Here is a 24,710-nt window from a genome sequence, read left to right as displayed (position 1 = left end):
GGCCAAGCCAGGGGAAAGCCAGACATTTCAACCCTCTCCCATTACCAGTATTAAAACAAAAGCGGCAAGCAAGGTTTTGTTCCACTCTCACTCAAGTCCTCCACAGGTAACTCGAATCCTTACTGTACTGTCAACGCTTCCAGAGTCTTTCTCTCATATATTCAAGACACCCCAACTCGCTCCCATGGGACAGTTGCAACGACTTCTCCCCACTGTAGGATCCCACCCCAAGCTTGGCCTAAGTCCCCTGCCTGAGAACCTCAAGGCCCCCGTCCAGGTCCAGGTGAGGCTCCACTCCCAAGCGCACGACAAGCAGACCCTCCCTTCTGGGGCCCCCTCACGCCAGCGCTCCCGGCCAGGTAGCCGAGGCTGAGAGGCGCCGCAGGGCACAGGAGGCGGTGTGGGTGTGAGGCGGGCTCTTCCGCGTGTGCCCAGACGCCGGCTCTGTGCACGTACGTGCACCGCGTGTCCACGTCGCGCGCGAGGCCTCGGAAGCGTGTGCGTGGCGGCACCGGCCCCCCACCGCCCCAGCTCCCGAATCCCGCCGTCTACTCCAGGATGGCGGGAGGAGACAGCGACTGCGTTGGGCGCCCCTCACCTTTCTCGGCGCGACCGCAGCTCCTCCCGGCTCCGACTCCTTCGGCGCGGCCACTCATCTGCGTCCAGCGCCAGCTCCTGATATATACCTTCATCCGGGGGGCCGGGGCGGCGGGGCGGGCCGGGAGCTGGGGCCAGGGGGAGCGCCGGCCCCGGCCACCCCGCCCCTCCGTCTCTGCAACGAGTGGCTGCCGCGCGGGGAGGAGCCGCCACCAGCCTCCCCGACACGTCAGCTCCCTGAGCGCTAGCGACTCGGCGGACGCGGGGAGGAGCGCCGGGAGAGGCGGGGCGGGGCGGGGCCTCGCGTCACTCATCCTCCGGCCCAATGGGGACGGCTCGGGGGTCCTGTCAGCAAGCGGCCCCGCCCCCCAGGGCCCTGAGGCCAGGAGGGGTGTCTTTTGCGTCCGATGGAGGGGGCGAGGCCCGAGGCCCGCGATGGTATAGCGACCAGGTTCTAAGCGCCCTGATTTCACCGCGTTGTCCCTCGAGGGTCCCTCCCGTGGCTCCTAGTCAGCCCAGTGGCCCCGCGGCAAGGGGCGTTCCCCCCCCTTTCCCGAAATGGACCGCAGAGTTAGTCGGGGAGCTGTGTCATCGGGTGGCGGATTTCCGACCGCCCACACGGAGGATTGCGAAAGCGCGTCGGCCAACGTCTTGGCACGGAACACCAGGGCGTGCCCTCTGACCTGGGGCTGCTGTTTCGTCTTGAGTTGGCCAGATAGGCAGGGCCCTGACCGTCTTTTCTGTTTTATCGTGGTTTACGTCCCAAGCACGCGAAGCAGGCCCATTTACTTTTGCATAAATAAGCACACACACACGCACACGCACACGCACACACACACACACACACAAATAGGAAATGCAAGCAAATGTATTAGGTAGCCCGAGGAAATGAAAAGAGCGCCATTGAGACTGAGCCCGCACATCAGCTTTGTGTGACTGTGGTCTTAACCTCCCTGAGCCTCCATATATGACAGGAAAATGGTCTTTGGGCTGGCTGACCTCCAAGGCCCTCCAAGGCAGTGTAACTGTTTATAATTGGGTGTGTACCATGTATCTTTGTGTGGATGTGCCCTGCAGATTATATGCTTGACATATAAAAGCTGTGTTTACCTGTAGCACAGCTTTTGCAAGAAGTTCAATATGTTGAAATATCAAAACATCTAGATTTAACAAAACACCTGACAGAAATTCAGCTACTTAGGTGCCTTCTGCTTTCTTGAGTGAAAATGCCTTTGAATTTTCTTTATCAATTTCAAAATTATCCACTGCATTAAGTAACAGAAAAATTTACACCAGGTAAGTACTCCTGGTAGTAATACATTCAGGAGGTTGAATATTCTATCTTTCATCATCCCAGAATGTCATCCATTTGTTTGAAAGATTTATAGTATAGTGGTTACCAACATGACATCTACAGACAGAATTCCAACTTCTTTATTGCTTGGAATCTTTGGCAAGTTGATTAACTCTTGGTCATCAGTTTTCTTATCTATAAAATATAGAAAATAATAAAAATGCCCCTTAAGGTTGTTGTGAGAACTAAATAAGTCAATACAAAAACAGAATGTAGAACAGAGTAAACACTAAATAAATTGTAATTGTTTTTATATGAGTGTGCATGCTGTCAGGTCCTGGAAACCTTGATATACTTCTCATCATTTGGAAAACCTTCCATTGTTTGGTCCCTGATACTACAAAGAACATTTCTCTTAAACCTTTCATAACCAAGAACAAAACTGCTCCCATTAATGTTTATAACAGTTCATTTGAAACACTTGTGTTGGGACTAATTCTACCTTTTTTTTAAAAAAATAAATGAACTCTTTACTAATGATTTTCCTCTTTATTCATTCATTCATCTAAAATTAATAGAATGCCTATAATACTCCAGACACTACTATAGAGTCTTGTTTAAAGATATTTTTCTTTTAAAAAATTTATTTATTTTTATTTATTTCTTTGTTTGGCTGCCCTCGGTCCTGGTTGGGCATGCAGAATCTTTCATTGCAGCACGCGGCATCTTTTTGAAAAATTTTGGCTTTGCTGGGTCTTCGTTGTGGTGCGAGGCGTCTTCATTGGTTCATTCAGGCTTCTTAGAACAGAGGTTCTAGAGTTTGAGGGCTCACTACTTGAGGCATGCAGGTTTCTCTCTAGTTGTCCCGCAGCACGTAAGATCTGAGTTCCCCAACCAGGTATCAAACCCACATCCCCTGCATTGGAAGGTGGATCCTTAACCACTGAATCACCAAATAGCCCTATAAAGTCTTTATCTTTTCATTTTTACTCATGTGAGCTAATTACAAATATGGAAAGGGAGTGAGACTAGAATAACCTCTTAAGATTGGAATTGAAGTTAGCATGAACTCATGATTATTCTTCCAAATACAGAATTGGCATAGATACATGTGCATATGTCGTAGTACTGAATATTTGGGGTGGGGGGTGAACTATCAGTTAATGAATTTGGGTAACAGGTATATGAAACTTTATACTGCTCAACAATTTCTCCATAAGGCTGAAATTACATACAAATTTTAAAGTTCAAAAATTTGAAATACAACTAATGCTGGGTCGTCATTGTCAGTCCAAAAGAAAATCTTTATCCCGTGGAGCACTCAACCCAGGAAGAAAGGACCGAGGATGAAAGACTCTATCACAAGCCCTCCTCCACCAGGTTAGAAAGCCACATCACTTGGGAAGCTGTAAATACCACCCAGTGCTGTTTTGGTTGGCAGTTGTGCTCCCCTGGGACAGGAATAATGCTAGGAAAGTGTTTTTCTCTAACACTCAACCTTCCAGTTGAAAACAGTGAGGCTTAGATGAGGGGTGTGGGAACCTGTTGTGCAGAGTGGGGAATGGCCTGGAACCTCTGGATATTTATATGCCTGAACCTGAGGTTGAACTATTCTCTTAAGAACAAACTGACACATTTTTTTCAGCATTCAATCAAGAACGAACAGGTGCTTATTCAGAATATGTTTATTAAGTAGTTCTGTGCGGTCCTTGTGATGGAAACCATGGGGAATCAAAAGCTAGGGTGTCTGGGTCTCCAGGGAATATATACTGCAAAAGTAAATGTGGGGGAGAGGTGCCTTTCCAGGCCAGAGGCCGTAAGTGCCATGGTGAATGCAAACGTGAAGGATTTCAGAGCTCAGAGGAGGGAGAGAATAAAGAAACGAAGACACTTCTTAAAAGGACATGCATTCAGTAGAGTTTGAGAGAGAGCTAGGAGGTGAGACAGAGAAGGCAATGGCAACCCACTCCAATATTCTTGCTTGGAAAATCCCATGGACGGAGGAGCCTGATAGGCTGCAGTCCATGGGGTCTCAAAGAGTCGGACACAACTGAGTGACTTCACTTTCACTTTTCACTTTCATGCATTGGAGAAGGAAATGGCAACCCACTCCAGTGTTCTTTCCTGGAGAATCCCAGGGATAGCAGAGCCTGGTGGGCTGCCGTCTATGGGGTAGCACAGAGTTGGACATGACTGAAGCAACTTAGCAGCACCAGCAGCAGCAGGAGGTGAGAAGCCTCACTCTCCACAAAGGCTACCCCTAGGTTTTCAGCCTGGGCTGAAGATGAGATGGTTATTTGTGTTCATACTGGCAACACCTGATGCCCCCTCAGCAGAAGAAACCAAGGAATTTGTACTCAGAGAACTTAGCAGGCAAGAGATCTACATAGAAAATGGTACTAAATAAACCGTGAAATCAGAAGAGAGGTGTTTTATATGGGATATTATCAGTTCAGTTCAGTCACTCAGTCGTGTCCAACTCTTTGCGACCCCATAAATTGCAGCACGCCAGGCCTCCCTGTCTATCACCAACTCTCGGAGTTCACTCAGACTCACGTCCATTGAGTCAGTGATGCCATCCAGCCAGCATCAGAGTCTTTTCCAATGAGTCAACTCTTCGCATGAGGTAGCCAAAGTACTGGAGTTTCAGCTTTAGCATCATTCCCTCCAAAGAAATCCCAGGGCTGATCTCCCTCAGAATGGACTGGTTGGATCTCCTTGCAGTCCAAGGGACTCTCAAGATTCTTCTCCAACACCACAGTTCAAAAGCATCAATTCTTCGGCGCTCAGCTTTCTTCACAGTCCAACTCTCACATCCATACATGACCACAGGAAAAACCATAGCCTTGACGAGATGGACCTTTGTTGGCAAAGTAATGTCTCTGCTTTTGAATATGCTATCTAGGTTGGTCATAACTTTTCTTCCAAGGAGTAAGTGTCTTTTAATCTCCTGGCTGAAGTCACCATCTGCAGTGATTTTGGAGCCCCCCAAAATAAAGTCTGACACTGCTTCTACTGTTTCCCCATCTATTTCCCATGAAGTGATGGGACCAGATGTCATGATCTTCGTTTTCTGAATGTTGAGCTTTAAGCCAACTTTGTCACTCTCCACTTCCACTTTCATCAAGAGGCTTTTTAGTTCCTCTTCACTTCCTGCCATAAGGGTAGTGTCATCTGCATATCTGAGGTTATTGATATTTCTCCCAGCAATCTTGATTCCAGCTTGTGCTTCTTCCAGTCCAGCATTTCTCATGATGTATTCTGCATATAAATTAAATAAGCAGGGTGACAATATACAGCCTTGACGTACTCCTTTTCCTATTTGAAACAAGTCTGTTGTTCTATGTCCAGTTCTAACTGTTGCTTCCTGACCTGCATACAGATTTCTCAAGAGGCAGGTTAGGTGGTCTGGTATTCCCATTTCTTTCAGAATTCTCCACAGTTTCTTGTGATCCACACAGTCAAAGGCTTTGGCATAGGCACTAAAGCAGAAATAGATGGTTTTCTGGAACTCTCTTGCTTTTTCCATGATCCAGCAGATGTTGGCAATTTGATCTCTGGTTCTTCTGCCTTTTCTAAAACCAGCTTGAACATCAGGAAGTTCACGGTTCACGTATTGCTGAAGCCTGGCTTGGAGAATTTTGAGCATTACTTTACTAGCATGTGAGATGAGTGCAACTGAGCAGGAGTTTGAGCATTCTTTGGCATTGCCTTTCTTTGGAATTGGAATGAAAACTGACATTTCCCAGTCCTGTGGCCACTGCTGAGTTGTCCAAATTTGCTGGCATATTGAGTGCAGCACTTTCACAACATCATCTTTCAGGATTTGAAATTGGACTCAACTGGAGTTCCATCACCTCCACTAGCTTTGTTCATAGTGATGTTTTCTAAGGCCCACTTGACTTCACATTCCAGGATGTCCGGCTCTAGGTGAGTGATCACACTATCATGATTATCTTGGTCGTGAAGATCTTTTTTGTATAGTTCTTCTGTGTATTCTTGCCACCTCTTCTTAATATCCTCTGCTTCTTTTAGGTCCATACCATTTCTGTCCTTTATCGAGCCCATCTTTGCATGAAATGTTCCCTTGGTATCTCTAATTTTCTTGAAGAGATCCTAGTCTTTCCCATCCTGTTGTTTTCCTCTATTTCTTTGCATTGATTGCTGAAGAAGGCTTTCTTATCTCTTCTTGCTATTCTTTGGAACTCTGCATTGAGATGCTTGTATCTTTCCTTTTCTCCTTTTCACTTCTCTTCTTTTACAGCTATTTGTAAGGCTTCCTCAGACAGCCATTTTACTTTTTTGCATTTCTTTTCCTTGGCGATAGTCTTGATTCCTGTCTCCTGTACAATGTCACGAAACTCATTCCATAGTTCATCAAGCACTCTATTTATCAGATCTAGTCCCTTAAATCTATTTCTCACTTCCATTGTATAATCATAAGGGATTTGATTTAGGTCATACCTGAATGGTCTAGTGGTTTTCCCTACTTTCTTCAATTTAAGTCTGAATTTGGCAATAAGGAGTTCAGCTGACTGAGCCACAGTCAGCTCCTGGTCAGTTGACTGTATAAAGCGTCTCCATCTTTGGCTGCAAAGAATATAATCAATCTGATTTCGGTGTTGACCATCTGGTGATGTCCATGTGTAGAGTCTTCTCTTGTGTTGTTGGAAGAGGGTGTTTGCTATGACCAGTGCATTTTCTGGGCAAAACTCTATTAGTCTTTGCCCTGCTTCATTCCATATTCCAAGGCCAAATTTGTCTGTTACTCCAGCCAGGTGTTTCTTGACTTCCTACTTTTGCATTCCAGTCCCCTATAATGGAAAGGACATCTTTTTTTGGGTGTTAGTTCTAAAACGTCTTGTAGGTCTTCATAGAACTGTTCAACTTCAGCTTCTTCAGCGTTACTGGTTGGGGCATAGTCTTGGATTACCGTGATATTGAATGGTTTGCCTTGGAGACAAACAGAAATCATTCTGTCGTTTTTGAGATTGCATCCAAGTACTGCATTTCGGACTCTTTTGTTGACCATGATGGCTACTCCATTTCTTCTAAGGGGTTCCTACCCACAGTAGTAGATACAATGGTCATCCGAGTTAAATTCACCCATTCCAGTCCATTTTAGTTTGCTGATTCCTAGAATGTGGATGTTCACTCTTGCCATCTCCTGTCTGACCACTTCCAATTTGCCTTGATTCATGGACCTGACATTCCAGGTTCCTATACAATATTACTCTTTACAGAATTGGATCTTGCTTCTATCACCAGTCACATCCATAACTGGGTATTGTTTTTGCTTTGGCTCCATCCCTACATTCTTTCTGGAGTTATTTCTCCACTGATCTCCAGGAGCATATTGGGCACCTACTGACCTGGGGAGTTCCTCTTTTAGTATCCTATCATTTTGCCTTTTCATACTGTTCATGGGGTTCTCAAGGCAAGAATACTCAAGTGGTTTGCCATTCCCTTCTCCAATGGACCACATTGTGTCAGACCTCTCCGCCATGCCCGCCCATCTTGGCCCCACAGGGTATGCCTGTGACGAGAGGAGCTACCCCAAGTCCAGGGTCAGGGGTGGCAGCTGAAAGGAGTTATCCCACGTCCGAGGTCAGGGGTGGCAGCTGAGAGGAGCGACTCTGCATCTGAGGTCAGGGGAGGCAGTCTAGAGGACCTACGCCGCGTCCGAGGTCAGGGGCAGCGGCCAGGAGGAGCAACCCTACGCCCAAGAAGCGGTGGCTGCGTGGGTGCTGGAGGGCCTAGAGGAGCTATGCCACTTTCAAGGTCGGGAGGGGCAGCATTGAGGAGATACCCCTCGTCCAAGGTAAGGAGCAGCGGCTGCGCTTTGCGGGAGAAGCCACGAAGAGATACCCCATGTCCAAGGTAAGAGAAACCCAAGTAAGATGGGAGGTGTTGCAAGAGGGCTATTATCACTCACATTCAAAAATTCAGAATTCAAAAGGTCTTATGTTTTGCCTTTCAGGGACAATGGGATTTTGGTGACTATGGGGTGCTTTTTTCTAAATTTACTAAAGTGAAAATTGTTTGACATTTAAGAGAATATATATTTTTAATTTTAGAAAAGCAGATATGTTACTTAATAACTAAAGAGGCTATTTGCTTGCTTGTCTTTCCCTGCAGTCGCGTCAGATATGTGCCAGCCTGTCCATATTTCCTATTGTTGTACAGTGAGTGAGGACCCACACAGACTTTTCAGACAGTAGGCTGGTATTAGTGAGCAAACACCAGAATCCTCCCTTCACTGTCCTGAACGTGATGGCCTCAGCAAGGCTGCTGAACAACTAAAAGGACCAAGGTTATTTCCCAGCAGTTTATCAGCACTAGGAGCCTCTCGCTTAGCTCAAGGCTCAGTTTGAAGACAAGCCTGAGCATATCATTAGATCACTATTTCCAAGAGACAAACAAATGATCAGTGGAGGAGTTAGGACTCTAACTTTCCTGTTGACAGTTTCCTAGCACTTGAACACTTCATTCTCACTTGGAATCATCCTGACTTAGCTCATCACTCCTCCCACTCTCTAAATTTTCTGTAGTTCAGGGTGTGTTTTGAAATATTTGTGAAATAACAAATACACCCTGTTAAACGTTTTTGGTTGTTGGGTTTTTTTACTCAAAGTATAGCCCCTCTAAACTGACTATAATCTAGGAATAAATAATAGAAAGAAATGAACCTGGAGAGAGTAGATGAGAGTGTTGGTGTGTAATACTTACAGAGATACACAGCCTCAGGACTCCAAATTGACTAGGCTGTTATGGTGTGGGAGAACGGAGTTTAAATTCCCTTTCAGTGCTGTTAGCCAGAGATTGTCTGGTCTATCTCCCTTAATTCATAGAAAAGGAAAAAATGAGACCTCCCTGGCAGTCCAGTGGAAGACTCCATGCTTCCACTACAAGGGGCACAGTTTCAATCCCTGGTCAGGGAACTAAGACACTGCGTGCCATGCAGCACAGCCAAAAAAATGAATGAATGAATGAATAAATAAATAAATCCCCCCTAGAGTTAAGAACCGGAATCAGTATTAGAAGCCTATCACTGTATAACAGGGGTTTTCTGGATTTAATGAATGGAAAAATAATCCAGTCACTAAAAACATCAATCACCCTAATAAATGTTTGGAGTATCTCTTCAAGCCAAATGGCTCCCTACCATTCTGAGTGGTCAATTTAATGCCCACTCTTGGAAGGCCACTTGACTGATATTTCTAATGCACAGCGGGGCTGTCCCCAGGGGAAATTCCACAGAAACTTAGCCTAGAATGGCATCTGGCCAGCACCAAAACCAGAACTGTAACATATTTTGTTCTAAACCTGTTCCACCACCTATCTGGTCATTGTTTTCTTATGTGTCTCAACTCAATGTAAATGACAAACACAAGGGACAGTATTATTCTTGTAGGAGGTATCTCCTAGTCACCTGTTCTTTCCTTATGAACCTACTATAGCTGAAATTTACCTTATATCTTCCAGGTAATTTCTTTAAGGAAAAGATAAAAATGGCATGTCACCTCCAGGAAATCTCAGGCACAGTAGAAGTTCCTCACATTTTTTCTGTTCCAGGTTTCACATCTCTACTTGTGTTCCTTAATAGAAAAAAAGACCTAAAATCATAAAACTCTCTGATAGTATCAACTGGCACGGCATCAAAATTAAACTACAAAATGCAGTGTCAAAACTTATTTGGTTCTCAGAGCTGCTGGGTAACTATTTCTTGTATTTCTCAATAGCATTCATTTATTCATTCACTTTGTTTTTGGTCACTTAGCATAATAGGTAAGAATACGGACTCTGAAGCCAATGAGCATGAGTTTGAGTCCTGTTTAGTTAATTAAATGACCTTGAACTGAGTTAGTTGATGTCTCTGTCCCTTACCCCCCAATCTGTAAAATGGGGATAATGTTAACACCTACCTACTAGGGTTGCTATGGGGATTAATATTTTTAAAGTGCTTAGAGCAGTTTCTGACTCAGAATAAGAGCTCGGTAAGTTTTGTTTAAAAAATATTTACTCAGGGTGGCTTACTGCGTACTGAGTATTAGGACAAGAATGCTGCAGCGGGCAGACTCTAAAGTGACTCTGTGACCCCTGCCTCTGGGATGTGTAATCCCCTCCCCTTCAGGGTGGGCGGAACCTGTGACTCACTTCTAACAGAATATGGAAAAGTGATGAGATGATCATTCCCATGAATGCACTATGCTATATGACCAAAGTGTTGGGATGTCACACCAATTATGAGGCTGTACTATTTAAGGTGTTTTGCTAGCAGACGTACTTTCACTTTCCTACTGGCCTTGAAGAAACAAACTATGTTGACAGCTGCCTACATGGCAGGGAGCATCACACATGTTCTTGGACCTGGGAGCGGCCTCCAGCCAGCAAAGATACAAACAAAAATCCAGAAATGTGCAGTCCTACAGCCATAAGGAAATAAATTCTGCTAAAAATTGACAGCTTGGAAGTGGACTCTACTCCAATTGAGCATCCAGAATGCAGCCCATCTGACACCTTGATTGCAGTCCAGTGAAACCCTGAAGCATAAAGATAACCCTTGGCCAACATCACAGCCTTTTGAGAGACCCTGAACCAGATGCCCCAAGGAGCTGAACAAGTTGGAGAAAAACACACAACCATTCTGACTGGAGTCACTTTAAATTCATAGTGAAAGTCACTTAGTAATGTCCGACTCTCTGCGACCCCATAGACCATAGACTGCCAGGCTTCCCTGTTCATGGAATTCTCCAGGCAAGAATACTGGAGCTGGTGGCCATTTCCTAATCCAGGGGATCTTCATGACCCAGGGATCAAGCCTACATGTCCTATACTGCAGCATATTCTTTCCTAATCCAGGGGATCTTCGTGACCCAGGGATCAAGCCTACGTGTCCTATACTGCAGCAGATTCTTTACCACTAAGCCACCGGGGAAGCCCAACCATGCAAACACCATACACTATACTTCTTTAGTCTTTGCAATTCTTCCAGATAACTGTTTCACTTTGCAGTTCTTCTTGATAACCATTAATTCCAAAGAAGCTGAAGTTGAATGGTTCTTTGAAGACCTACAACAACTTCTAAAACTAACACCAAAAATTTCTTCATAGGGATTGGAATGCAAAAGTAGAAAGTCAAGAGATACCTAGAGTAACAGGCAAATTTGGTCTTGGAGTACAAAATGAAGCAATGCATTGGTCATAGCAAACACCCTCTTCCAACACAAGAGACAGCTCTACACATGGACATCACCAGATGGTCAATATCAAAATCAGATTGATTATATTCTTTGCAGCCAAAGATGGAGAAGCTCTCTACAGTCAGCAAAAACAAGACTGGGAACAGACTATGGCTCAGATCGTGAACTCCTTGTTTCAAAATTTGGATGTAAATTGAAGAATATAGGGAAAATCACTAGACCATTCAGGTATGACCTAAATCAAATCCCTTACGATTACACAGTGGAAGTGACAAATAGATTCAAGGTATTAGACCTGAGAAACAGAGTGCCTAAAGAACTATGGGCAGAGGTTCATGACATGGTACAGGAGGCAGTGACCAAGACCATTACCAAGAAAAAGAAATGAAAAAGGAAAAATGGTTGTCTGAGGAGCCCTCACAAATATCGGAGAAAAGAAGAGAAGCTAAAGGCAAAGGAGAAAAGGAAAGATATACCCATCTGAATGCAGAGTTCCAAAGAATAGCAAGGAGAGATAAGAAAGCCTTCCTCAGTGGTCAATGCAAAAATATAGAGAAAAATAATAGAATGGGAAAGACTAGAGATCTCTTCAAGAAAATTAGAGATACTAAGGGAACATTTCATGCAAAGATGGGCACAATAAAGGACAGAAATGGTATGGACCTAAGAGAAGCAGATGAAATAAAGAAGTGAGTGAAAGTCATGTCTGACTCTTCGCAATACCATGGATTGTAGCCCACCAGGCTGCTCTGTCCATGTAATTTCCCAGGTAAGAATACTGGAGTGGTTTGCTATTCCATTCTTCAGGGGAGCATCCTGACCCTGGTATCGAACCCAGGTGTCCTGCATCACAGGCAGATTTTTTACTGTCTGAGCCACCAGGGGAGCCCATATTAAGAAGAGGTGGCAAGAACATACAGAAGAACTATACAAAAAAGATCTTCATGATGCAGATAATTACGATAGTGTGATCATTCACCTAGAGCCAGACATCCTGGAGTGCAAAGTAAAGTAGGCCTTAATCACTATGAACAAAGCTAGGGAAGATGATGGAATTCCAGCTGAACTATTCCAAATCCTAAAAGATGATGCTGTGAAAGTGCTGCACTCAATATTCCAGCAAATTTGGAAAACTCAGCGCTGGCCACAGGACTAGAAAAAAGGTCAGTTTTCATCCCAATCCCAAAGAAAGGCAAGGCCAAAGAATGTTCAAACTACCACCAACTGCACTCATCTCACACACTAGCAAAGTAATGCTCAAAATTCTCCAAACGAGGCTTCAACAGTGCATGAACCAAGAACTTTCAGATGTAAAAGCTGGATTCAGAAAAGGCAGAGGAACCAGAGATCAAATTGCCAACATCCACTGCATCATAGAAACAGCAAAGAAAAACATCTACTTCTGCTTTATTGACTACACCAAAGCCTTTGACTCTGTGGATCACAACAAAATGTGGAAAATTCTGAAAGAGATGGGAATACCAGACCACCTTACCTGCCTCCTGAGAAATCTGTATTCAGGTCAAAAATCAACAGTTAGAACTGAACATGGAACAACAGACTGGTTCAAAATTGGGAAAGGAGTATGGTAAGGCTGTATATTGTCAGCCTCTCTATTTAACTAATACGCCAAGTACATCATGCAAAATGCTGGGCTGGATGAAGCAGAAGCTGAAATCAAGATTGCTGGGAGAAATACCAATAACTTCAGATATGTAGATGACACCATCCTTATGGCAGAAAGCAAAGATGAACTAAAGAACCTCTTGATGAAAATGAAAGAGGACAGTGACAAAGTTGGCTTAAAGCTCAACATTCAGAAAACAAAGATCATGGCATCTGGTCCCATCACTTCATGGCAAATAGATGGGGAAACAATGGAAACAGTGACAGAGTTTATTTCCTTTGGCTCCAAAATCACTTTATTGGTGACTGCAGCCATGAAATTAAAGAAATGCTTGGTCCTTAGAAGAAAAGCTATGACCAATCTATACAGTGCATTAAAAAGCAGAGGCATTACTTTGCCAACAAAGGTCCATCTAGTCAAACCTATAGTTTTCCCAGTAGTCATGTATGGATGTGAGAGTTGGACTATAAAGAAACCTGAGTGCTGAAGAATTGATGCTTTTAAACTGTGGTGTTGAAGAAGGCTCTTGAGAGTCCCTTGGACTCTCAAGGAGATCAAATCAGTCAATCCTACAGGAAATCAGTCCTGAATATTCATGGGAAGGACTGATGCTGAAGCTGAAGCTCCAATTCTTTGGCCACCTAATGTGAAGATCTGACTCATTGGAAAAGACCCTGATGCTGGGAAAGACTGAAGGCAGGAGGAGAAGGAGGTGACAGAGGATGAGATGGTTGGATGGCATCACTGACTTGATGGACATGAGCTTGAGCAAGCTCTGGGCGTTGGTGACCGACAGGGAAGCCTGGTCTGCTGCAGTCCATTGTGTTGCAAAGAGTCAGACACTGACTGAACTATTTCACATCTTTTTTTTTTTCTCTCTCAGAGCAAAAAAAGTCTGTATAACCTCCTCCATGCTCATTCTCAGCACATAATCCTGCTTCTCTCTTCACTGAGAAAACAGAAACAATCAGAAAAGAGCTCCACAAGCTCCCATCTAGCATATCTGTACCCATATTTTTTATCTTATTTCCAAGTGCATAAATAAACTATCATGAAGAAATAAATGCAAAAGAAACAAAAGAGACCATAGCAAAAATCAACAAAGCCAAAAGCTGGTTCTTTGAAAGGATAAATAAAATTGACAAACCATTAGCCAGACTCATCAAGAAGCAAAGAGAGAAAAATCAAATCAATAAAATTAGAAATGAAAATGGAGAGATCACAACAGACAACACAGAAATACAAAGGATCATAAGAGACTACTATCAGCAGTTGTATGCCAATAAAATGGACAACATGGAAGAAATGGACAAATTCTTAGAAAAGTACAATTTTCCAAAACTGAACCAGGAAGAAATAGAAAATCTTAACAGACCCATCACAAGCACGGAAATTGATACTGTAATCAGAAATCTTCCAGCAAACAAAAGCCCAGGTCCAGATGGCTTCACAGCTGAATTCTACCAAAAATTTCGAGAAGAGCTAACACCTATCCTACTCAAACTCTTCCAGAAAATTGCAGAGGAAGGGAAACTTCCAAACTCATTCTATGAGGCCACCATCACCCTAATACCAAAACCTGACAAAGATGTCACAAAAAAAAGAAAACTACAGGCCAATATCTCTGATGAACATAGATGCAAAAATCCTCAACAAAATTCTAGCAATCAGAATCCAACAACACATTAAAAGATCATACACCATGACCAAGTGGGCTTTATCCCAGGGATGCAAGGATTCTTCAATATCCGCAAATCAATCAATGTAATTCACCACATTAACAAATTGAAAAATAAAAACCATATGATTATCTCAATAGATGCAGAGAAGGCCTTTGACAAAATTCAACATCCATTTATGATAAAAACTCTCCAGAAAGCAGGAATAGAAGGAACATACCTCAACATAATAAAAGCTATCTATGACAAACCCACAGCAAACATTATCCTCAATGGTGAAAAATTGAAAGCATTTCCCTAAAGTCAGGAACAAGACAAGGGTGCCCACTTTCACCGCTACTATTCAACATAGTTCTGGAAGTTTTGGCCACAGCAATCAGAGAAGAAAAAGAAATAAAAGGAATCCAAATTGGAAAAGAAGAAGTAAAACTCTCACTGTTTGCAGATGACATGATCCTCTACATGGAAAACCCTAAAGACTCCACCAGAAAATTACTAGAGCTAATCAATGAATATAGTAAAGTTGCAGGATATAAAATCAACACACAGAAATCCCTTGCATTCCTATACACGAATAATGAGAAAGTAGAAAAGAAATTAAGGAAACAATTCCATTCACCATTGCAACGAAAAGAATAAAATACTTAGGAATATATCTACCTAAAGAAACTAAAGACCTATATATAGAAAACTATAAAACACTGATGAAAGAAATCAAAGAGGACACTAATAGATGGAGAAATATACCATGTTCATGGATTGGAAGAATCAATATAGTGAAAATGAGTATACTACCCAAAGCAATTTACAAATTCAATGCAATCCCTATCAAGCTACCAGCCACATTTTTCACAGAACTAGAACAAATAATTTCAAGATTTGTATGGAAATACAAAAACCTCGAATAGCCAAAGCAATCTTGAGAAAGAAGAATGGAACTGGAGGAATCAACTTGCCTGACTTCAGGCTCTACTACAAAGCCACAGTCATCAAGACAGTATGGTACTGGCACAAAGACAGACATATAGATCAATGGAACAAAATAGAAAGCCCAGAGATAAATCCACACACATATGGACACCTTATCTTTGACAAAGGAGGCAAGAATATACAATGGAGTAAAGACAATCTCTTTAACAAGTGGTGCTGGGAAAACTAGTCAACCACTTGTAAAAGAATGAAACTAGATCACTTTCTAACACCGCACACAAAAATAAACTCAAAGTGGATTAAAGATCTAAATGTAAGATCAGAAACTATAAAACTCCTAGAGGAGAACATAGGCAAAACACTCTCAGACATAAATCACAGCAGGATCCTCTATGATCCACCTCCCAGAATTCTGGAAATAAAAGCAAAAATAAACAAAGGGGATCTAATTAAAATTAAAAGCTTCTGCACAACAAAGGAAAATATAAGCAAGGTGAAAAGACAGCCTTCTGAATGGGAGAAAATAATAGCAAATGAAGCAACTGACAAACAACTAATCTCAAAAATATACAAGCAACTTCTGCAGCTCAACTCCAGAAAAATAAACGACCCAATCAAAAATGGGCCAAAGAACTAAATCGACATTTCTCCAAAGAAGACATACGGATGGCTAACAAACACATGAAAAGATGCTCAACATCACTCATTATTAGAGAAATGCAAATCAAAACCACAATGAGGTACCACTTCACACCAGTCAGAATGGCTGCGATCCAAAAATCTGCAAGCAATAAATGCTGGAGAGGGTGTGGAGAAAAGGGAACCCTCCTACACTGTTGGTGGGAATGCAAACTAGTACAGCCACTATGGAGAACAGTGTGGAGATTCCTTAAAAAATTGCAAATAGAACTACCTTATGACCCAGCAATCCCACTTCTGGGCATACACACCGAGGAAACCAGAATAGAAAGAGACACATGTACCCCAATGTTCATCGCAGCACTGTTTATAATAGCCAGGACATGGAAACAACCTAGATGTCCATCAGCAGATGAATGGATAAGAAAGCAGTGGTACATATACACAATGGAGTATTACTCAGCCGTTAAAAAGAATTCATTTGAATCAGTTCTGATGAGATGGATGAAACTGGAGCCGATTATACAGAGTGAAGTAAGCCAGAAAGAAAAACACCAATACAGTATACTAACACATATATATGGAATTTAGGAAGATGGCAATGACGACCCTGTATGCAAGACAGGGAAAGAGACACAGACGTGTATAACGGACTTTTGGACTCAGAGGGAGAGGGAGAGGGTGGGATGATTTGGGAGAATGACATTCTAACATGTATAATATCATGTGAATTGAATCGCCAGTCTATGTCTGACGCAGGATGCAGCATGCTTGGGGCTGGTGCATGGGGATGACCCAGAAAGATGTTATGGGTAGGGAGGTGGGAGGGGGGTTCATGTTTGGGAATGCATGTAAGAATTAAAGATTTTAAAATTTAAAAAATAAAAAACTAAAAAAAAAAAAAAAACTAAAAAATAAATAAATAAATAAAATGAGCATTAAAAATAAATAAATAAATAAATAAACTGAATATCCCCTAAAAAAAAAAAATAAACTATCATGATCCAATCCCTCCACCCATGAGCTGGGCCCATCCCCTTGTACCTTCTTAAAGATATCATGAATTCCTCATAGATATCTCAGAACCAGCATACTTGTCACTTTCTCTAGTCCTAAATCCAATCTACAGTAAATCCCATGGGCTCCTTATCAAAATGTATCCAGAATCCTACTAGTTTTCACTATCACTTGTTTCCATCCTTGTCTAACTCAGTATCATCTCTTACTTGAATTATATAGAGCCATAGCCCCCAATAGATCTCCTTGCTACCACCCTTGCCCCTATACAGGCTACTCTTAATTATAGCAGCCAGAATGATCTCTGGAATTACATCACTCTTCTGCATGAAACCCTCTAACAGCTTTTTATCTCACTGGGAATAAAAGGCAAAATCATCAAAAGACCCACAAAGTTATACAAGGTCTCAGCTACCCAACCTTGGCCCCTGCATACAATCCTTCTCTAACTTCCTCCCTTCCCCCATTTATGTTCTCCATACTCTGCCCTAGTTCACCGGACTCCAGCCACACTGCAGCTTAGAATTTGTCCTGAGGGCATTGGGAAGCCCCTGACATGTTTTATAAGCCCATTTTTCTATCTTCTCTGCCTATAACATAGGGCAAATGATAGACATTAATATCACAGACTGCACTATTATGAAGTTGTTGTAATGGGCCTTACTGCTCCCAGCAAGGAAATAAAAGGATCCCTTTGTGGGGCTTGAGATTCATTTTTTAATTTTCCTTTTTGTCCGAAACAAAGATTAAAAGCAGAAAATTTAAAGACTGAAATTTTCGGTGTTTTTAAAAGTTTTTTCTTAATTTTTTTGTATTATATGAGTATCATAAATATTAAAATTTGGAACATACAAAAGAGATATGGAAGGAAGGAGGGAGAAAGGAAGCAAGGAGAGAGGGAAGGAGGAGAAAAGGGGGAAAAAGAAAAAGTGATAGAAAGGAAGAAAAGCAAGAAATGAAGGGAGGGAGGGAGGAAGGGAAAGAAAAGACAGAGATAGAAAGAGGAAAGGGAAAGAAAATCATCCTAAGAGCCTGCCACGCAGAACAAGTCCTATTAGTAATTATGTTAAAGTATTTTTTAAGCCACCACCCAGGTTATTCTCCCCAGGAAAGTGAGAGGGACAGTGCCTTCTCCTCTAAAGTCCTGACTTCATTTAGGATGCCACACCCTGCCCTAGTTGAGCTCACTTCTCATGCGCAAGTTTTGGAAAAGACTGACTGGGGTTTAAGAGTCCATGACCTTTTTATCTTTCAATTTGTTAACGTAGTGTATCACACTGATTGATTTGTGAATATTGAAGGATCTATGCATCCCTGGGATAAAGCCCACTTGGTCATGATGTATGATCTTTTTCATTTGCTTCTATGCATATTTTGATTTTTTTCCATGATTTGTTGGCTATTCAAAAACGTGTTGTTTAGCCCCCAAATGTTTGTATTTTTAATAGTTTTTTTTTTCCCCTGTAGTTGATATCTAATCTTCCTGCATTGTGATCAGAAAAGATGTAGACAACAGTTAGGTCTAACTGGTCTATTGTATCAAGTAAAGCTTGTGCTTCCTTGTTAATTTTCTATTTGGTTGATCTAACCATAGGTGTGAGTGGGGTAGTAAAGTCTCCCACTATTATTGTGTTACTGTTAATTTCCCCTTTCATACTTGTTAGTATTTCCTGTATGTATTGAGGTGCTCCTATGTTGGGTGCATATATATTTATAATTGTTATATCTTCTTCTTGGATCGACCCTTTCATTATTATGTAGTGTCCTTATTTGTCTCTTTTTGCAGTCTTTATTTCAAAGTCTGTTTTATCTGATATGATTATCTCAATAGATGCAGAGAAAACTTTTGACAAAATTCAACAACCATTTATGATAAAAACTCTCTAGAAAACAGGCATAGAAGGAACATACCTCAACATAAGAAAAGCCATATATGATAAATCCACAGCAAACATCCTCAATGGTGAAAAATCAAAAGCATTTCCCCTAAAGTCAGGAACAAGACAAGGGTGCCCACTCTTACCACTACTATTCAACATAGTTTTGGAAGTTTCAGCCACAGCAATCAGAGAAGAAAAAGAAATAAAAGGAATCCGGATTGGAAAAGAAATAAAACTCTCACTATTTGCAGATGACATGATCCTCTACATAGAAAACCTTAAAGACACCACTAGAAAATTACTAGAGCTAATCAATGAATATAGTAAAGTTGCAGGATATAAAATTAATACAGAAATAGAGAAATCCCTTGCATTCCTATACACTAACAATGAGAAAACAGAAAGAGAAATTAAAGAAACAATCCCATTCACCATTGTGATGAAAACAATGAAATAAGAATAACTCTACCTAAAGAAACAAAAGACCTATATATAGGAAACTATAAAACACTGATGAAAGAAATCAAAGATGACACAAATAGATGGAGAAATATACCATGTTCATGAATTGGAAAAATCATAGTGAAAATGAGTATACTATCCAAAGCAATCTATAGATTCCATGCAATTCCTATCGAGCTACCAAGGTATTTTTCAGAGAACTAGAACAAATAATTTCACAGTTTGTATGGAAATACAAAAAACCTCAAATAGCCAAAGCAATCTTGAGAAAGAAGAGTGGAACTGGAGGAATCAACCTACCTGACTTCAGACTATACTACAAAGCTACTGTCATCAAGACAGTATGGTACTGGCACAAAGACAGAAATATAGATCAATGGAACAAAATAGAAAGCCCAGAGACAAATCTACACACCTCTGGACACCTTATCTTTGACAAAGGAGGCAAGAATATACAATGGAGAAAAGACAATCTCTTTAACAAGTAGTGCTGGGATAACTGGTCAACCACCTGTAAAAGAATGAAAGTAGAACACTTTCTAACACCATACACAAAAATAAACTCAAAATGGATTAAAGGTCTAAATGTAAAATCAGAAACTATAAAACTCCTAGAGGAAAACAGGCAGAACACTCTCTGACATAAATCACAGCAAGAACTTTTATGACCCACCTCCCAGAGTAATGGAAATAAAAGCAAAAATAAACAAACGGGACCTAATTAAACTTAAAAGCTTTTGCACAACAAAGGAAACTATAAGTAAGGTGAAAAAGCCTTCAGAAAGGGAGAAAATAATAGCAAATGAAGCAACTGACAAAGAATCAATCTCAAAAATATAAAAGCAGCTCATGCAGTTCAATACCAGAAAAATAAATGACCCAATCAAAAAATGGACTAAAGAACTAAACAGACATTTCTCCAAAGAAGACATATAGATGGCTAATAAACACATGAAAAGATGCCCAACATCACTCATTATCAGAAAATGCAAATCAAAACCACAATGAGGTACCATCTCACACCAGTCAGAATGGCTATCAAAAAGTCTACAAACAATAAATGCTGGAGAAGGTGTGGGGAAAAGGCAACCCTCTTACACTGCTGGTAGGAATGCAAACTAGTACAGCCACTATGGAGAACAGTATGGAGATTCCTTAAAAACTGGAAATAGAACTGCCATATGACCCAGCAATCCAACTGCTGGGCATACATGCCAAGGAAACCAGAATAGAAAGAGACACGTTGTACCCCCATCTTCATCAGAGCACTGTTTACAATAGCCAGGACATGGAAGCAACCTAGATGTCCATCAGCAGATGAATGGATAAGAAAGCTGTGGTACATATACACAATAGAATATTACTCAGCTATTGAAAAGAACACATCTGAATCAGTTCTAATGAGGTGGATGAGACTGGAGTCTATTATCCAGAGTGAAGTAAGTCAGGAAAAAAAATACCAGTACAGTATATTAATGCATATATATGAAATTTAGAAAGATGGTAACGATGACCCTATATGCAAGACAGCAAAAGAAACACAGATATAAAGAATGGATTTTTGGACTCTGTAGGAGAAGGCAAGGGTAGGATGACTTGAGAGAATAGCACTGAAACATGTATATTATCATATGTGAAACAGATGATCAGTCCAAGTTCGATGCAAAGAAACAGAGACAACCCAGAGGGATGGGATGGGGAGGGAAGCAGGAGGGAGGTTCAGGATGGGGACACATGTACACCCATGGCTGATTCATGTCAATGTATGGCAAAACCATCACACTATTGTAAAATAATTAGCCTACAATTAAAATAAGTTAATTAATTTTTTTAAAAGAAAAAAAGAGTCCATGACCTTTCTGACATTTCACTCAAGTAACTTTTGACTAGGTTTTGTCTTGGCCATAAGGATGATTTTTAAAAAGATTCTGGGTTTTTTCTCTTGACGGAAAAAGGATAAATTTAGTTGTACTATATTTTCAGCAGTTATAATGAATGAATGATTAAAATATAAATGGGCCACCCAAGAACAGAATACCCTTGATTGAAATGAACATACAAACTCTCATCTTCTCACCAAAATACTATTAAATTACATCAGGGTAGAATTCTACTGGTCTCTGTGTTTTTTGAAAGTTGATTTTTTCCTTTTATTTATTTGTCACTGTACTATCCTATATGGGCTATACTATCCTATATGTACTATACCATCCTATGGGCTTCCCAGGTGGCACTCATGTTAAAGAACCTGCCTACAAATACAGGAGACATAAGAGTCGAGAGTTCAATCCATGGGTCAGGAAGATCCCCTGGAGGAGGACATGGCTACCCATCCCAGTATTCTTGCTTGGAAAATCCCATGCACAGAGGAGCCTCGCAGTGTCCATATGGTCACAAAGAGTCAGACAAAACTGACTGACTATCACTTTTTCATACTATCCTATTAGTATTAGGTTTTATTAGGTTCTATCGTAACTATTTAAAAAATTATATTTTGTTCAAAGATCATCATTTTCATTTAAATAACTGTTTAAAGACTGATATTTATTGTTAGCCATAAAAGATACAGCTTTATGTCACAATTTAGTACACAGAAATAATAATTTTATAAAAAGTAACTTAGAAGTTTAAAAATATAAATGAAACTTTCCAAATGGCAGTTGGTGACTCATTGATTATAGCATCTGATTATATAGTCAGCTTGGATTATTTTTAGAATAAGGAAAGTACACACTTAATTAACAAACAACATGAAATCTTTCCAAACATGTACAAAAATGTAAGAACATTTTCTAATAATTATTTTGGTCATTTTTTAATTGCCTATTCTCTTCACAATTGATCCAATAAAAGTATCCATGAACTATGCAAAGAATTGGACATGACTGAGGGAATTTCAATTTCACTTTCACTAGAAATGTTCAGCGGCTTTTGCAAGGTTTCATACCAGTGGGAGATTTTTAATTTGAACACATATTTGTCTGACTAAAAATTTCATGTTCTTAATCACCATTTCAATAAATCCATATATCTCCAACCTTTTAATTTCCAAAATAGTAAGTAATCTTTTCACCATTCACCATCCATTTAGATAAATATTGCATGAAGTGAGGTGAAAGTCACTCAATTGTGTCCAATTCTTTGTGACCTCATGGTCTATATAGTTCATGGAATTCTCCAGGCCAGAATACTGGAGTGGGTAGCCTTTCCCTTCTCTGGGGATCTTCCCAACCCAGGGGCCAAACTCAGGTCTCCCGCATTGCAGGTGGATTCTTTACCAGTTGAGCCACCAGGGAAGCCCAAATATTGCATGGTGTTGTCTAAAAAAGACAATGGTGACTAATTAAGTATCTGTATACCTCTAGTCAGTAGTGTAGTGATATCTTATGGTTTTAATTTGCATTTCTCTGATGACATATAATGGGGAGCATTTTTTCATGTTTATTCACCAACCATCTATATATCTTCTTTGGTGAGGTGATAAGGTCTGGGGCATTTTTTAAGAACTGAGTTGGCATATTATTCTTTTATCTTTTTATTTTCAGCCAGCTGTATCATTAATTCTGAAATTTATCTCTCATAGACAACATATAATTGTGTCTTGACTTTTGTCCAGTCTGACAACCTCTGCCACTTAATCAGTGTTTAGCCCATTTACATTTAATGGAATTATTAATATGGTTGGATTTATACTTGGCATTTTGCTATTTGTTTTATGTCTCATGTCTTTTTTGACTTCTGTTCTTCCTTTCTTGCTCTCCCTATGTTAAATACTTTTTGTGCAGCATTTTAATTCCTCTGCTGGTTTGACTATAATTGTTTGCTGCTATATTCCTATGGTTACTTTAAGAAATACAGTATGCTTTCTAAGTTTTTACAAGCTACTTCTGGTTAACAGTAACAATCCTGGCAAAGTTAAGCAATTTTGCTCCAATATAGCCTCGTTTTCTCATATATATTACATATTGATATGTTATAAATCCAAAAGTAAAGTGTTAAAATTATTCTTTTGTACAGGAGGTGGTGACAAAAACCATCCCCAAGAAAAAGAAATGCAACAGGCAAAATGGTTGCCTGAGGAGGCCTTACAAATAGCTGAGAAAAGAAGTAAAAGGCAAGGAAGAAAAGGAAAGATATATCCATCTGAATGCAGAATTCCAAGAAATAGCAAAGAGAGTAAGAAAGCCTACTTAAGTGAAAAATACAAAGAAATAGAGGAAAACAATAGAATGGGAAAGACTAGAGACCTCTTCAAGAAAATTAGAGATACCAAGGGACCATTTCATGCAAAGATGGGCACAATAAAGGACAGAAGTGGTATGGACCTAACAGAACCAGAAGATACTAAGAAGAGATGGCGAGAATATAGAGAAGAACTGTACAAAACAGATCTTAATGACTGGGATAACCACAATGGTGTGATCACTCACCTAGAACCAGACATCCTGGACTGTGAAGTCAAGTGGGCCTTAGGAAATGTTACTATGAACAAAGATAGTGGAGGTGATGGAATTCCAGCTGAGATATTTCAAATTCTAAAAAATGATGCTGTTAAAGTGCTGCACTCAATATGTCAGCAAATTTGGAAAACTCAGCAGTGGCCACAGAACTGGAAAAGGTCAGTTTTCATTCCAATCCGAAAGAAGGGCAATGCAAAAAAAAAGTTCAAACTACCACACAATCGAGCTCATTTTACATGCTAGCAAGGTAATGCTTAAAATCTTTCAAGCTAGGCTGGAACAGTATGTGAACCAAGAACTTTCAGATGTAAAAGCTGGATTTAGAAAAGGCAGAGAAACCAGAGATCAAATTGGCAACATCTGTTGGATCATAGAAAACGCAAGAGACTTCCAAAAATCATCTCCTTCTGCTTCATTGACTACACTAAACCCTTTGACTATGTGGATCACAACAAACTGTGGGAAATTCTTAAAGAGATGGGAATACTAGAACACCTTACCTGTCTCCTGAGAAACCTGTATACAGATCAAGAAGCAGTAAATAGAATTGGACATGGAGTGACAGACTGGCTCAAATTTGGGAAAGGAGTACATCAAGGCTGTGTATTATCAACCTGCTTATTTAATTTATACACAGAGTATACCATGTGATGGATGGAACAGTGAAAATTATCCATCCATCAATCAGTGACAATAATCCATCTATCCAGTGACAATGTAAACAGTAACAGACTTCATTTTCTTGGGCTCCAAAATCACTGCAGATGGTGACTGCAGCCATGAAGTTAAAAGCTGCTTGGTCCTTGGAAGGAAAGCTATGACAAACCTGCTGCTAAACTACTTCAGTCATGTCCAACTCTGTACGACCCCATAGACGGCAGCCCACTAGACTCCCCCATCCCTGGGATTCTCCAGGCAAGAA

General features: G+C 40.8%; 1 protein-coding gene across 22 annotated transcripts in view; it reads right to left on the bottom strand.

Moving 5' to 3' along the window:
* Nucleotides 1-836, bottom strand: part of UAP1 (UDP-N-acetylglucosamine pyrophosphorylase 1) — a 32,204-nt gene extending 31,368 nt beyond the window's left edge. For 21 of the 22 annotated variants that reach the window (XM_060415573.1, XM_060415612.1, XM_060415631.1 and 18 more), the window contains exon 1: nt 599-836. Coding sequence is in view for 1 of the 22 variants with exons in the window: in XM_060415676.1 (XP_060271659.1) it covers nt 599-692 (94 nt within the window). In the remaining 21 variants the exon portion in view is untranslated. Of the gene's footprint in view, nt 1-259 lie in introns of all 22 variants that reach the window. The other variant, XM_060415577.1, reaches the window with a different exon arrangement.
* Between the last annotated feature and the right edge of the window lie 23,874 nt (nt 837-24,710).

The sequence above is a fragment of the Ovis aries genome, chromosome 1 (assembly GCF_016772045.2).
Source record: "Ovis aries strain OAR_USU_Benz2616 breed Rambouillet chromosome 1, ARS-UI_Ramb_v3.0, whole genome shotgun sequence".
Lineage (NCBI taxonomy): Eukaryota > Metazoa > Chordata > Mammalia > Artiodactyla > Bovidae > Ovis > Ovis aries.
The sequence above is the reverse complement of the archived record's forward strand: the minus strand, read 5'-3'. Positions and strand labels throughout refer to the sequence as shown.